This window comes from Neoarius graeffei, chromosome 1, assembly GCF_027579695.1.
Source record: "Neoarius graeffei isolate fNeoGra1 chromosome 1, fNeoGra1.pri, whole genome shotgun sequence".
NCBI lineage: Eukaryota > Metazoa > Chordata > Actinopteri > Siluriformes > Ariidae > Neoarius > Neoarius graeffei.
Window position 1 is genome coordinate 63,921,182 of NC_083569.1, and position 16,960 is coordinate 63,938,141.

A 16,960-nucleotide genomic window follows, 5' to 3' on the forward strand; every position below is an offset into this window, starting at 1 on the left:
TGCCGCCCTAAACTATAAATATGCAATATGAATATAATTATGCATGATGATGATGATGATAAAAACTTGTTCTAGTAAAATATGACAAAAATAACTTCCAGCTACAAACCTTATTGAAAGGAACCATTTCAAAATGTTCCAACATAGGTGAATATTTCCTCTTGTGCGCAGGCTCCATTTTGGAATAAAGACAAGAAAAAGGGAAAAAAAAGTGTGTGCGTGCGTGCGGGGTATTACCACTACTACAATCAGTACACAAATATTATTTGATAACACAATCACTATGACTTAATAATACAAATTGCAAATGTTGGAATGATATATAACTTTAATAAAAAAAACTATTTTTGTTTGTGTGTACCTCATAAACGCTAATGGTGTTTATGAGGTAAAGGAGTAGATCTGGAGGGTCCTCAGACATAGAGTGTTTTGGTAAACTGGGATGTATGGATGTTGTCAGTCCCCCACTCGCTTGCTCACTCGAGTTTGTTGACGGTGTAGTGGCTGCTACTTTATGTCCCGGGGCTCCCTCATGCCTGTGTTACCTTCTGGTGCTTTTTAGTTATGCTGTCATAGTTAGTTTTGCCGGAGTCCCTGCTTATAATCAGTGCAATATGTATACTGTACCTACTTATTCAGGTGACATTGGGCATACCTAACAACCTGTGTTTTCTTTCTCCCCCCCTAATCTGTCCCTCTGAGTTACATGTCTGTCTTGGGATCGAGATGCTGACCTCTTCTGCTCCTTGGACCTGCCTGATCCATCCTGGTGCCCTGTGTCTGGTTGGAGTCTCATCACATCGCTCCTGTGGAGGACGGCCCCATATGGACAGTTGAAAGTCACACCTGGAGGACGCTCTGGACTCTTACAGTAACGCTTTTATGGCTGAGGACTACAGTTGACTTGCTAACTTTAGGACTGCAGTTGTCATGAACAGTTTTGCACTCAAGTTTCCATCAATGAAGAGTTTATAACATCAACAAAACTGACTTCATGTTAAAACTGTTAATGTCATCGTCATGTTGTCTGTTGTTGCCCAAATGAGGATGGGTTCCCTTTTGAGTCTGGGTCCTCTCAAGGTTTCTTCCTCATGTTGTCTGAGGGAGTTTTTCCTTGCCACCGTCACCACAGGCTTGCTCATTGGGGATAGATTAAGAATAAAATTAGCTCATGTTTTAAGTCATTCAAATTCTGTAAAGCTGCTTTGCGACAATGTTTATTGTTAAAAGCGCTATACAAATAAACTTGATTTGGCTATTTTTAAAAAATGAAAAGAGATATTCTCTCTAACCAAACAACCCACAAAGTGCCAGCTGTTTTGCCCACTTTTATCCAGAAAACAACTTTTATCCAGAAAACAATCCAGAAAACTCAGGATGAAACGCTGATGCGTATGAAACAAACCGAGGCCTCATTTATGATCGATCACATGTTTTTTTGCTAAACGATACAACTGCCACACCCCCCCTTATACTCAATGCGTGCTTCCTAGCCTTGGCTTCAGACAGCCCATCACTACCCACTTGCTTTTGCCCCCTCATTGCTGCTTGCAGCTATATTTTTTTAAAATATCCTTTCTTTACATATTAATTATTTAAAACTGTTGTTTGCACTACTTGCTATACATGGTGCTGTTACTATTTTTGCACATCTACATTTTCCAAAGTCCATTCTAATAAATAAAATAAAACTGAAAAATAAAACAATGGAGGTAACTTGTTTTATGCACTAACCTCACTTGTTTTATGCACTAACTTGCATGATCCTAACCAGTTGAATTCATCTGCCCTTGCATTAAAGGATGAGCCCCTTCAAGGCTCTGAGCTACAGGAGCCAGAGTCACTTGTAGAGCATCAATCTGAGAAGTCTGACACTGCACAACAAGAGATAAAGACCAAGGAACTTGCATCCCAAGATGCTGTGGTAACCCTTGATGAGGTGGGTGGTAAAGATGGAGATTTTAATGAGGAAGAGCTTCTGAAATGCCAGGCTGGTAAGGATCCTGAAGCACTATTAACTGTCGATCAGGTGGGAAGTAATGAAGTGAAAGCTGTGGAGGAACAGCTGGAGAAAGCACATCAGGGCCTGAACACTCTTGATGAAATTGTTGAGAAGGAAGATGAGGATGATGTAGGCTCTATTAACCCTAAGGTCAGTATTTATATCTTGCTCAGACTCTTGTTTTAGTTGGTTTGGAATCATCAGTGTGACATGATTAAATGCTGATAGTGAGAGATTCGTTTGCTTTCTACAGACTCTTGCTATAACAGTGAATGAAGTGGGTGAGGAAGAGGAGGAAAAGAAAGAGCAGTTGCTAGAACAGAAGGTGGAGGAGGAGAAACCCGTCACCAGGAGGGGTGGAAGGGCTAAGAGGAGATCTCGGCGGGCAACAGGTCAGTGCTTACTCGACATCTAAAGTCTATTTATTGGTTTTCAAAACATTACAATATTGGGCAGCTTAATTAGTTGATGAAAAGAGACATTTCTATTGCTTTTATTATGTTGGTATATGCATGAGGTGGTAATTAATCTCTCAGTATTCTCTCTGATTTTGTCTGTAGTGAGGAAGTCTACTCGAGGGAAGAAGGGGAAGTCTAGTAACCAGGGAGCGCAGGTGGCCAAGTGGTTAGAGTGCTTGACCGCTAAGCGAATGGTCCCTGGTTCGAGCCTCGGCTCGACGGGGATCTGGGGCTCGCTCCCTGTCCACCCAGCAGTGAATGGGGACCTGGTGGAAACACTGGGGAAGTTAAAGGTGGCGAGGAAAGGAAATGGCCACCCTACCTCACTATGCCGATGGCCCAGGACAAATGCGCTCTCTAACAGGCACTCCCCCAATGTACGAATCGTATATGGGACCCCCCTTTGCTTTGCTAGTAACCAGGTAGAAGAACTCCCTGAGAACACCCCAGGGGAAGAACCAACTTCTGCTGAAAATATGCCACCCTCAGTCACAAATCCAGTAGACATAACCATCAAACCAGAAGAAGAAAATTTGAAAGCAGAGGTAACTTCAGCCTCACCAATCACCGAGATTGCTAGAACGGAGGAAGAGAAGCCTAATATCAAACAGGAAGATGAAGTCACAGTCAAGGAGAGTACTGCTGCTGGAGCTACAGCTGAAAAAAGAGCAGCAATAAAGGGTATTTAAGATGCATTTCCTTTTGCTTAATCTTTGTGTTTAAAGTTGGTGCAAGATTTTAATTATAATACCAGTCTTTCCCACCTTTTTTCTACACACACACATTTTGTCGATTTCAGAATCTAAACGGAGGCATGAGGATGAGCTAAATCATGAGACAGAAACTAATAAGCCTTGTCCAGAGCCCTCCACAACTGACACTCTTCCTCCCTTTAGCCCAAATAACCCTATTGGTAAGATACTGCAAACACAATTTGTGCAGATGATGTGTATTCTGAGAAGTCTTGACAGGGAATTGTATAGGAAATACAACCCCGATTCCAAAAAAGTTGGGACAAAGTACAAATTGTAAATAAAAACGGAATGCAATAATTTACAAATCTCAAAAACTGATATTGTATTCACAATAGAACATAGACAACATATAAAATGTCAAAAGTGAGACATTTTGAAATTTCATGCCAAATATTGGCTCATTTGAAATTTCATGACAGCAACACATCTCAAAAAAGTTGGGGCAGGGGCAATAAGAGGCTGGAAAAGTTAAAGGTACAAAAAAGGAACAGCTGGAGGGCCAAATTGCAACTCATTAGGTCAATTGGCAATAGGTCATTAACATGACTGGGTATAAAAAGAGCATCTTGGAGTGGCAGCGGCTCTCAGAAGTAAAGATGGGAAGAGGATCACCAATCCCCCTAATTCTGCGCCGACAAATAGTGGAGCAATATCAGAAAGGAGTTCAACAGTGTAAAATTGCAAAGAGTTTGAACATATCATCTACAGTGCATAATATCATCAAAAGATTCAGAGAATCTGGAAGAATCTCTGTGCTTGAGGGTCAAGGCCGGAAAACCATACTGGGTGCCCGTGATCTTCGGGCCCTTAGACGCACGGGCAATTGCTCTAAGACAACGAGGGAGGCTCAGCCTCCTCTAAAAATGACGAACATCGTGTAGGATGAATTGCGCTAGGCTTATGTTATAGCCGACCTTATAACATTGCTATTTCAGATCCAGAATCATAGAAATATATGTGCTCAACCCAACTACAGTGCGAAATCATTCCATTATAACTTTCCCCAGTTCGCCTAATGTGTGCGTGAGTTTTTCCCCCTTGTGACAGCACGATGCAGCCCAGCCTCAGTGGACTTCAATGGCATTTGGGAGCTATGCGCTTTTCAGTCTCAAAATGCAAGACGATTATTGGACAAATACTGCGAAAACGCCCGCCCACAGAGTCCCACAGACTCCCAGCCTCAGTGGACTTCAATGGCATTTGGGAGCTATGCGCTTGTCAATCTAAAAATGCAAGACGGTTACTGGACAAATACTGCGAAAACGCCTGCCCCACAGACTCCCAGCCTCACAGTGGGAGGGACATGGCAGTTTCCTCGAGGAGACTGGTGATTGGTGAAAGCGGCCGGGTATTTTCTTTGATTGACAGCTCGTTTCAAATATAGACAGGCAGCGGTGAATTTCAGTTCAGTCCCATGCGGATTCGCAAGTGGTGTGGTGTATTGTAAGAGATCAGCTTACATTTCGATTTCATTCATTACATACGGTTTCTACCAGCTTTTTTAGTTTGTATATATTTTCATTGTAAATAAAGTGTAAATATAGTGTTGTCAAGTTTGCTATCTTAGTTCCAGAAATTTCGTTTATTTGAGTGATTGAATTTGAACTTGAGGGGGCTAGTCAGCTAGCAAGAAAGCTGCGCACGGATGCCAAGCATTGCTGATTTAATTTTGGTGAAGCCATTTGCCAGTCTTCCTTTCGAGGAAAAAATTAAAATTAAAGAGCAGGGTAGACCAATGCCTCAAATTGACTTGGTGAAAAAGGTAGGGAATAATACTCGTTCCTTTCAGCTCTCCTGGTACGAGAAAGTGAATTGGCTAACAGCAAGTGACCCACAGCAACAACAGCAAATAGGCTACTTTAGTAATATGTCATGGATGGACCAAAAATATAGAATCTATTTAAAATGTTTATGCTGAGTATATTATATTGGAATATATATTTTTCTGGATATGAATTAAACACAGCTACAATTTGGAAAACATTTTTAAACAAAAACACAGCCGAGAACATTTCACACTACAGACCTGGATTAAAAGTGAAGCGTTATCAAAATTGTCAGTAAAACATTTCTCAGTCAAAATAAGTAAAATATAGGGAAAGTGTCATTCAATGAAATGTGTGGCACCCAGCTCTATGTTTGGCTCCCCAAGGTCAGTGCTTGTTCCTATTCCAGAACACTCTGCTGTTACTGCTGAGGTTCCTGACAAAGAGCTGCTTTCAATAATGATCAATTTTTAAACAACATGCCACATGCCACAATTTTAAAATATAAAATGTTAAAATATACCCCCCCAACACCACCATCATGTATATTGGACAGTAGGCCACAGGCTTGAGAAATGTATCACAGGCTTGCTCATTGGGGATAGATTAGGGATAAAATTAGCTCATGTTTTAAGTCGTTCAAATTCTGTAAAGCTGCTTTGCGACAATGTTTATTGTTAAAAGCGCTGTACAAATAAACTTGATTTGAAACTTGATTTAGGCTAATGGGCCAAAAGAACCTGTTATTTCACAGTTTGTGACCCTGCCAACAATCAGCCAGATCAGAGGCAAGAGTATGGGCAAAATTGATGTGTTTTTTCTTTTAAAATCTGGAAATATCGTAACCGACCAGCCTCCCCTGTTTGAAAGACTACCAGCCGCCACTGCTTAGACGGCACTGCATCACATACAGGCATGCTTCTGTATTGGAAATCACAAAATGGGCTCAGGAATATTTCCAGAGAACATTATCTGTGAACACAATTCACCGTGCCATCCGCCGTTGCCAGCTAAAACTCTATAGTTCAAAGAAGAAGCCGTATCTAAACATGATCCAGAAGCGCAGACGTCTTCTCTGGGCCAAGGCTCATTTAAAATGGACTGTGGCAAAGTGGAAAACTGTTCTGTGGTCAGACGAATCAGAATTTGAAGTTCTTTATGGAAATCAGGGACGCCGTGTCATTCAGACTAAAGAGGAGAAGGACGACCCAAGTTGTTATCAGCGCTCAGTTCAGAAGCCTGCATCTCTGATGGTATGGGGTTGCATTAGTGCATGTGGCATGGGCAGCTTACACATCTGGAAAGACACCATCGATGCTGAAAGGTATATCCAGGTTCTAGAGCAACATATGCTCCCATCCAGACGATGTCTCTTTCAGGGAAGACCTTGCATTTTCCAACATGACAATGCCAAACCAATTACAGCATCAATTACAGCATCATGGCTGCGTCAAAGAAGGGTCCGGGTACTGAACTGGCCAGCCTGCAGTCCAGATCTTTCACCCATAGAAAACATTTGGCGCATCATAAAACGGAAGATACGACAAAAAAGACCTAAGACAGTTGAACAACTAGAATCCTACATTAGACAAGAATGGGTTAACATTCCTATCCCTAAACTTGAGCAACTTGTCTCCTCAGTCCCCAGACGTTTACAGACTGTTGTAAAGAGAAAAGGGGATGTCTCACAGTGGTAAACATGGCCTTGTCCCAACTTTTTTGAGATGTGTTGTTGTCATGAAATTTAAAATCACCTAATTTTTCTCTTTAAATGATACATTTTCTCAGTTTAAACATTTGATATGTCATCTATGTTCTATTCTGAATAAAATATGAAATTTTGAAACTTCCACATCATTGCATTCCATTTTTATTTACAATTTGTACTTTGTCCCAACTTTTTTGGAATCAGGGTTGTATGTAATTAAGCATTAAGGTAGGTAAAATAAACAATAGAGCACAGCATTCATATGGGATATTCGCACTACAATGGGACAATTTTTTGTTTGTTTGTTTGTTTTCTTAACACAGTATGCCTTGGAAACAGGCTGAACTTGCTCTTGTTTCATATCTCTAAATAAGAAGGCTAACAAAATATAGCTCATGCTCAAAAGACAAACATTGAGATGCACAAACCATTTCTTGAAATTTATTTATCAAGGAATAAACCCTGACTGGTTGATGCAGGAACCCTACATGAAGTCTTTTTTAGGACTGGGACTGTTTTGGCCTCTAGAGGCCGCTGTTATTTCCTTTTCTTATCATGTTTGTTTTGGCCTCTAGAGGCTGCCACTGTTCCTGTGTTTTGTGTTGATTACCTGTTTGTCTTCATTATCGTCACCTGTGTTCAATTTATTTTGTGTATAAATACTCCTCTGTTTGTTCCCTAGTCACGGAGTCTTTATGCTATGCTGTCTAGTGCTAGTTTCCTCTGTCCCATGTACCTTGCCTGTGCCCTTGTGTTTTTGATATTTTTTGCTTTCTTTGAACTTTGTACTTTTGGATCTTCTGAGCATTTTGCATTTTTGCCTTTTCCTTTTTTTTTGGACTTTGAATTGCTGGAGTTTTTATTTTTCCCTTTGTCTTCTCAGCGTTGGATTATACTTTTTGTTTTTTTGCCCTGGATTGTATATAGTGTCTCATCTCATCTCATTATCTCTAGCCGCTTTATCCTTCTACAGGGTCGCAAGCAAGCTGGAGCCTATCCCAGCTGACTACGGGCGAAAGGTGGGGTACACCCTGGACAAGTCGCCAGGTCATCACAGGGCTGTATATAGTGTATATAGTGTAAATAAACTGTTTTTTTTTGATACTCTACTTTCGCCTCACGCCTCTGCACTTGAGTCATTCCCCTGGTGGCCTAGTGGGGGTTTGCTGGATCACTACACCAGCGACCCGGGTTTGATTCCCAGCAAAACCCTAACAGTCTTGAATCACCCTGAAGGGGTTTATTTCATAGTAATGATCAGTTTGCTGTACACTTTTCAGACTTATTACATAGCTGCTTGCCAAAGAAACAAAAAAATTGACAATGTTGAGTACAAATTATTTTATTGACTTAAAAATATTCATTTCTCCCTGTAATGATGTGGTCCATAAGGACAGTCTATTATATGTAGCAACTGTCTCTTGTTCACAATTAACACACCATAGGATGCCATAATTGGCCAATCAGAATCAAGTATTCAACCAAGCCATGTAATAACAGCTTATAAATGTAGTACTGCATTTAACATTGAGATTAAAGGAGTGTATATATGGGTCCCTTCATTAATGCATAGAATTCATAGAATATGGATTATAAGTTGGCTCTTACATTGACCAAACATTGACTTTGGTACATTATGTAAAGGCCAGGCTTTCAGCCATTTGCTGATTGTCGAGTTCAAAGGGAATTCAGAAGAATTTTAAGCTTTGGCAAGCAGAAATCACCAAATAGTGAATAAATTTAAATAAAGTTCTTGCCACAGTCATCCTCAACAAAGATATTACTCCTGTTTGGACACTGAAATAGTGGGAGTTAAAATGCTTAGTACTTACATTGATTTAATTTGGGTTTTGTCTTACACTTCAGAAAGTGAAAGAAATATTGCCTGTCCTTACTGAATAAACACTTGATAACACCGCCCTGCATCAGTTTTACTGACTAAAAGGTGAAGGGTGTTTTACACTAATTTTTGGGTGCTGATTTCAGGAACAATGTCAGTTTGTTTCTAGCACGTCACATCCATCCATCCATTATCTGTAGCTGCTTATCCTGTGCAGGGTCACAGGTAAGCTGGAGCCGATCCCAGCTGACTATGGATGAGAGGCGGGGTACACCCTGGACAAGTCGCCAGGTTATTGCAGGGCTGACACATAGAGACAAACAACCATTCACACTCACACCTACGGTCAATTTAGAGCCACCAATTAGCCTAACCTGTATGTCTTTGGACTGTGGGGGAAACCGGAGCACCCGGAGGAAACCCACACAGACACAGGGAGAACATGCAAACTCCACACAGAAAGGCATTCGTCGGCCGCTGGGCTCGAATGCAGGAACTTCTTGCTGTGAGGCGACAGTGCTAACCACTACACCACCGTAGCACATTACATTTAGTGACAAAATGTGTTATCTATGTGACTGATTTAAAGGCATTTTTAGTGAGCAAGGTGACAGTCACAATAAAGAAAGATCTATGAGAAAGTCTTAATCTGTCATAGTTTAGCCAAGCCTTGTGCATATAAGGGTAGGGTTAGGGTTAACCCTAACCCTGATTATAATCATCTATTGTAGCTCAAGACCTGCAGAGAGACTATCCCAGTGCAACCCACTCACAGAAGTCCAAGAAGAGGAAATTCACCTCTTAATTGTTTAATGTCACTGATGTGAAGATCATGGTGCCATAATATTTAATGAAATATATGTATTGTACATGTATCAGATTTGTGTTTCATATTGCATATATTTTTGTATGTAATATCCCATTTAACTATTTACTATGCTATTATACCTAAGTTCTGCCTTATTTTAATCAATATTTCATATTCTGTATGAATAATTAAATAAATATTATTTTAGAAGGGAATATCTGTAATTTTCTGTATGTTGTAGAAAGCTGACATTTAGAAATACAGCTTATACGGTATATATATATATATATATATATATATATATATATATATATATACAGTTGAACTCAAAATTATTAGCCCCCCTTAAATTTTGGAACATTTTCCCAAATATCCTCCAAATGTTTAAAGCATTGATAAAAATTGATATACACAAACAATCACCAGTACTATTCAGATGTTTGTGGTGCATTTTGGAATATGAAATTAGTTTTAGGCTGTCTTTATATGAAATATGGTAAAAATGAGTTGGTCAAAAATATTAGCCCCCATGTAGATTCTTGCTTTTAAAACACAGTTAATTAACCAATCAGCTTTTAAACAACACCTGTGCAATCAATTGGCTTCCTAGCAACACCTGTAGTCAATTGGCTCCATTCAACAGTTTAAAAGGACTCCAAGGAACAGGGCATTTGAATGAATGAGGAGGATTACTATTTGTCACAATGCCGAAGACTAAAGAAATAAGTCTTGAACTCCGACAAAAGATTGTGGAGGCTCATGACAAGGGCCAAGGCTACACTGCCATTTCGAAGAGGTTTACAGTCTCCAGAACTGCAGTTCGGTGCATCATTGCCAAGTACAAGGAGACAAATTCGGTCAAGAACAAACCTGGTCGTGGACGCAAGTGTAAGATCTCAAGAACTCTGGAAAGAAAAATTGTCAGAGATGTCCGTAAAGAGCCCCGTACATCTGCAAAGGAAATTGTTGCTGACCTGGCCTCTTCTGGAGTTTGTGTGTCAAGGCACACTGTTGTGAGGGCTCTTCATCGGAATGGGCTTCGGGGCTATCGTCCCAGAAGAACCCCCTTACTAAAACATCGTCACATCAAAGCCCGACTAAAGTTTGCCCGTGAGTACTTGAAGAAGAAAGATGAGTTTTGGAAGTCTGTGCTTTGGTCAGATGAGATGAAATTGGAGCTGTTTGGGCATATGGACATTGCCTATGTATGGCGAAGAAAGGGAGAGGCCTTCAACCCTGTGAACACAGTTCCCACAGTTAAACATGGTGGTGGCAGCATCATGCTGTGGGGCTGTTTTGCAGCCTCCGGTACAGGCAGTCTGGTTCGGGTGCATGGCACCATGAAAAAGGAAGATTACCTAAAAATACTGAAGGAAAACATGCAGAAGTCTGCTCTCACTTTGCGCTTAGGTCATCGTTGGGTCTTCCAGCAAGATAACGACCCAAAGCATACATCTAAAATAGTCCAGCAATACTTCAAGGATACCAAGACCAACGTCATACAGTGGCCTGCACAGAACCCAGATCTCAATCCAATAGAAAACCTGTGGCAAGTGCTGAAAAAGAACGTCCATGCACGAAAACCATCCAATTTGGGCCAGTTGGAACAGTTTGCAATGGAGGAATGGGCCAAAATTCCTCAGGAGACCTGTGCCAACCTAGTGAAAAACTATTCCAAGAGGTTGTTGTCAGTTGTGGGTCAAAAAGGGTACACAATTGACTACTAATGGTCAGGGGGCTAATAATTTTGAACATCTCACTTTTGCTGTTTTTGGTTGAAACTCAGTGTGATAATAAGATATCGTAATGAAACTTGTTGGACAATGTCTTCATAGTGCATTTATTTCAAGAATAAAAACATTTGTTGTCAATGGTCATTTTCATGGAGAAATCAAGAATTATGTTCAATTCCACAAGGGGGGCTAATAATTTTGAGTTCAACTGTATATGTATTTCTGTATACGTATCTGTTAGAAAATAGATATTCCCAGACATTGGGCTCATTATTACACTGCTGTTATTTACATTCAGGAAAGCAATTCTGATTTTGCTGTTTTCCTCTTGCAGAAATACTATGAGAAGCTCAAGGCTCAGCAGACTCAAAGTGGCTCAGCTCAGACACCATCCGCTAACAATTCATCTGATTAAATGGATCAATTGGTTATATATTTTACTTTGTGCTAATTCTGGGTCCAATGTTTTGTTGTCAAGAAATATAGATTTGTTTTTGTTTGCTGAATGCTTAGGTTCATACTGAAAACTTGATTCAACCTGAGAAGTAATTAATTCATTTAGACGTTACACAAAACAAATAAGCATTTTAGTAAATGCATTATTTCACTTAATTCACACTTTAAGTCAATTAGCAAATGTGAGAGAGGCCTTCAGTTGCTTAGAAGTTACCCTGGGGTCCTTTGTGACCTCGCCGACTATTACATGCCTTGGTCTTGGAGTGATCTTTGTTGGTCGACCACTCCTGGGAAGAGTAACAATGGTTTTGAATTTCTTCCATTTGTACACAATCTGTCTGACTGTGGTGTTGGTGGAGTGGAGTCCAAACTCTTTAGAAATGGTTTTGTAACCTTTTCCAGCCTGATGAGCATCAACAACGCTTTTTCTGAGGTCCTCAGAAATCTCCTTTGTTTGTGCCATGATACACTTCCACAAACGTGTTGTGAAGATCAGACTTTGATAGATCCCTTTTCTTTAAATTAAACAGGGTACCCACCCACACCTGATTGTCATCCCACTGACTGAAAACACCTGACTCTAATTTCACCTTCAAATAAACTGCTAATCCTAGATGTTCACATACTTTTGCCACTCACAGATATGTAATATTGGATCATTTTCCTCAATAAATAAATGACCAAGTATAATATTTTTGTCTCATTTGTTTAACTGGGTTCTCTTTATCTACTCTGAGGACTTGTGTGAAAATCTGATGGTGTTTTAGGTCATATTTGTGCAGAAATATAGAAAATTCTAAAGGGTTCACAATCTTTCAAGCACCACTGTATGCCATCATGTGTCGTCCGTCGTTCACATTTCATGAAAAAAGCTTCTTCTCTCTCAATTCTTCACCGATATTTATTCTTTTTGGCAGGAAGGTAGGTCTGCCTGGGGTGCATATAGCTTCTACCCAAATTTGCATAATTGCAATTAATAATGAAGATATGGAGTAATTAAACCCTAATGAGCAGATTCCACACAAATCACTTCTTCTCCCTCTATTTTTCACTGATTTTGATTCTTTCTGGCATGAAAGTAGGGGTACCTAGGGTGCATATAACTTTTACCCACTCTGGCCCTGTCTAGTCCAGAAGGAACAACCTAAAGTGGGCCACCTTGCACAGTTCTATTCTCAAATATTTGAGCTGGACTGGCTGAGAGTAGAACTCCGCAAGGTGGCCCACTTCAGATCATTCCTTCTGGACTAGACGGGGCCAGAGTGAGCTACGCTGTCATTGACGGTCTTGTTAAAATTTCTTTAAATTAGAAAATGAGCTGGCTACTGGCAGAGAATGATAGTCACATCCAGTGATTTAATCATTCAATACTTTTGAAAACTTGATCACACCCATTTGTGCTTGTTGACCGTCCCATTCCAAATTTAGTCCCCCCCTTGCTCCTATAACTCGAAGGGCACTCGGTAGAGTGCATACCTCCACCAAACCACATATTACTAACATCAAAATCAAATCACTTGAACCTGGGATAATACTAAAGATGTACACTAAATTTCATCAAAATCTGTTCACTACTTTTTGAGTTATGTTTGAAACAGACAAAAAAAAATCCTGGATTTGCAGAAATATCCTGATTTGCATCAAAATCTAATCAATTGTTCCTTGGACCATGGCGCACCTTTCCTCAAAATTTCATCAAAATCTGTTCACTACTTTCTGAGTTACATTGGGAAAAAACAAACAAACGCAGGTGAAAACATATGCTCCTCAAACAAAGTGGCCAGTGGTAATATCCTCCACTCTTCTGGGAAGGCTTTCCACTAAATTTTGGAGTGTCGCTGTGGGGATTTGTCCTTTCAGCCCTAAAAGCATGAGTGAGGTCAGGCACTGATGTTGGACAAGGAGGCCTGGCACGTAGTCTGCATTCCAGTTCAACACAAAGGTGTTCAGTGGAGTTGAGGTCAGGACTCTGTGCAAGACATTCAAGTTCTTCCACACCAACCTTAGCAAACCATGTCTTCATGTAGCTTCATGACTTCATGGAGATTGATTTGTGCACAGGAGGACTGTCATGCTGTAACATGTTTAGGACCCTTAGTTCCGGTGAAGGGAAATGAAGTAATGCTACAACACACAAAGGTATTCTAGATAATTGTATGCTTCTAACTTCGAATTTTGTGTCAATAATTTGGGGAAGGCCCACATATGGGTGTGATTGTCAGGTGTCCACAAACTCTTGATATAGTAGTGTATATACAGTGCCCTCCACAATTATTGGTAGACCTTGGAAAGATTAATAAAAAGGGGTTAGAACCCACCCACCCTTGGTGAAGTAGCTTCTTCTCACACTGAAAAAATGAGAAAAATCCAACCTTAAATTGAAATAAATTTATTCAGATAAAAACAAGTCCCTCATCAAGAAATAATAATTTTCAACAAAAACATGTCACAATTATTGGCACTCCTGTATTTAATACTTTGTACAGGTTCCCTTTGCCAGTAAAACAGCACTGAGTTTTCTCCTATAATATTTTATAAGGTTGGAGATACAGAGCAGGGCATCTGAGACCATTCCTCTTTACACAATCTCTCCACATTATCCAGGGTCCTCAAGCCTCTCTTGTGCTCTCTTCTCTTCAGCTCAACCCACAGGTTTTCAATGGGGTTCAGGTCAGGGGACTGAGATGGTCATGGCAGAAGCTTGATTCTGTGGTCAGCGAACCATTTTTGTGTTGATTTGGACAAATGCTTCGGATCATTGTCCTGCTGGAAGATCCAGTGATGACTCAGTTTTAGTTTCCTGCCAGAGACAGCCAGACTCTGATTTAAAATGTTCTGGTGTTTCATGGAGTCCATGATGCCATGTACCCTAACAAGGTTTCCAGGGACTTTGGAGGAAAAACAGCCCCAAAACATCACAGAACTTCCACCATATTGTACAGTTGGGATCAGGTTCTTTTCATTATAGCCATCCTTCTTTTTACACAAAACCCACCTTGAGTGTTTATTGCCAGAAAGCTCCATTTTTGTTACATCAGACCATAGAACACAGTTTTAGTCACAGCTGTATGAGCCTTTCGTAAACTTCAGGCACTTATGTTTGTAGTTAACTGACAGAAAAGGCTTTTTTTCTGAGATACTTTCCAAATAATCTGTTGGCATGGAGGTGGAGTCTGATGGTGGTTTTGGAGACTTGGAAACCCCAAGAGTTTACGTTTTCCTTGTAATTCACCAACAGTGATTCTTGGGGATTTTGTTTTTGCCTTTCTTGCTATCCTCCTGACTGTATGTGGGGGCAAAATAAACTCGCATCCTCTTCCAGATGAGTTTGTAACAGTTCCAGTTGGTGCCCACTTTTTTTTTTATTGCCCTAACAGTAGAAATGGACATTTTCAGATGAGGGGCTAATTTTTTTTGAATGACCATTCCCTGACTTATCAGTGGCGGTGGCAGAGGGGGGCTGCCCCCCAAATATTATGGCTGTGCCCCCCCAAGTTACGATGGGAGTCCTTTGACTGTTTACAAGGAAGAAAAGGAGAGAGTGGTGTGAATAAACAGCCCGCTGCACACCTTTGTTTTCCCTTATTAAATTCTGCTGCATCCCTTCATCCTGGTGCCCCGGCGGCATCCCTTTGTACTGCAGGTTGGTAGCACCCATTCGCACCAAAACCGATGCAAATTAGCCTGGCCCTGACATCACCGATTGCCTCTGCTTTCCAGGATTTTCCTTATACGGTATAGCTTATGCAGAACTGCAAAACCGATCACTTTTAGTAGACAAGCTGATTTATGAATATCCTGTGGACTAATTAACCCTTTGCTGTGACAACTGTCTAGACATATCTGGTCTCCTTGGGTGCTTGCGCAGGGATCCTGTGACAGCAAGGCTATGGCAGTGTCGCTACATTGGTATCTGACTGATAACTCGTGTCCTGTCCGGATGGCTAGATAGTGTTCACGAGGCGTACAAGCAGTTTTGGGTGCCCAAAAACTTGATGCTGCTCTAGATCTACATGAATTCACTTGCTGCCCTGACCACTCACTGAAAATCAGTATGAAGAGAAGTTTCAGACAAATATCCATTGCAAACTTTTTGGGCTCAACAAAGGCACCCAAGTTGCTTGATGATAATGAGGTAAGTTTTCAGTATAATTTTTTTTAACATTCCAAGTCAAATTTCGCAAACCAAGAAATGAATGACTATTTACTCTCACTGAAGACTACAGGAAAGACAGTTATTCGTGCTCTTGCTTTTTCCACGTAGCTGAGCAAGTATATAAATCTATTAGCACTTTAATTCAACAAGGACATTGAGGACAAATTTTCTCACATTATTTTGTGTGTGTGTGTGGGGGGGGGGGGGGAGTGGATCCATGAGAAAACTAAGGAAATGTAGTTTTTCCAATTTACCGGTACAGCCCCAGTGGAGACATTAAACTTAGCTTTACTCCACCAAAATTTGCCTCTCAAAATGCAGAAAATAGCATTTTAGAGGGTTAGAAATTCCAAAATTTCCAAGGGAGGCATGCCCCTGGATTCCCCTAGATTTGGCATGCCTGCCTCAGGTTTTATTTAACTGATCGCTATCAGTATGTTGATGTAAATGGTGATTTTTCTAGACATACTGAGGTAAAGTTTGGTGTTCCACAAGGTTCTGTCTTGGGTCCACTGCTTTTTTCTTTATATATGTTAGCTCTGGGTGATATTATTTGTAATCATTCTATTAGTTTCCACTGTTATGCTAATGACACACAGTTGTATGTTTTTGCAAAACCTGATGAGAGACACCAGCTTAATAGAATTGAGGAATGTGTAAAGGACATTAGACACTGGATGCTTATTAACTTCCTTCTGCTTAACTCTGACAAGACTGAAGTACTTGTACTAGGACCACATGCAGCTAGAAGAAAGTTTTCTGATGACACAGTAACTCTGGATGGCCTTTCTGTTTCTTCACATGCAGCAGTAAAAGACCTCGGAGTGATTATTGACCCCAGTCTTTCATTCAAAACTCACATTGATAACATCACCCGGATAGCTTTCTTTCATCTCAGAAATATTGCTAAGATAAGAAATTTAATGTCACTACATGACGCAAAAAAACTAGTTCATGCTTTCGTTACCTCCAGGTTGGATTATTGTAATGCCTTACTGTCTGGATGTTCCAATAAGTGCATAAACAAGATCCAGTTAGTTCAAAATGCAGCAGCAAGAGTCCTTACTAGAATTAGAAAATATGACATCACCCCTGTCTTATCCACACTGCATTGGCTCCCAATCAAATTTCGTATTGATTATAAAATACTACTATTGACCTTTAAAGCACTGAATGGTCTCGCACCACAGTACCTGAGTGAACTTCTGGTCCTCTATGACCCGCCACGCCTACTTAGATCAAAAGGTGCAGGCTATCTGCTGGTACCTCGTATAGTGA

General features: G+C 40.5%; 1 protein-coding gene across 6 annotated transcripts in view; it reads left to right on the top strand.

The window, feature by feature from the left end:
• Nucleotides 1-12,218, top strand: part of LOC132873589 (ubiquitin carboxyl-terminal hydrolase 48-like) — a 60,902-nt gene extending 48,684 nt beyond the window's left edge. For 4 of the 6 annotated variants that reach the window (XM_060909673.1, XM_060913459.1, XM_060910435.1 and 1 more), the window contains 5 exons: nt 1,802-2,152; nt 2,256-2,394; nt 2,563-3,141; nt 3,260-3,373; nt 11,405-12,218. In XM_060909673.1, the coding sequence (XP_060765656.1) occupies nt 1,802-2,152; nt 2,256-2,394; nt 2,563-3,141; nt 3,260-3,373; nt 11,405-11,415 (1,194 nt within the window). In that variant the 3' untranslated portion in view covers nt 11,416-12,218. The remainder of the gene's footprint in view (nt 1-1,801; nt 2,153-2,255; nt 2,395-2,562; nt 3,142-3,259; nt 3,374-11,404) is intronic. The other 2 variants (XM_060911205.1, XM_060911969.1) reach the window with 2 other exon arrangements.
• Nucleotides 12,219-16,960: the final 4,742 nt, after the last annotated feature.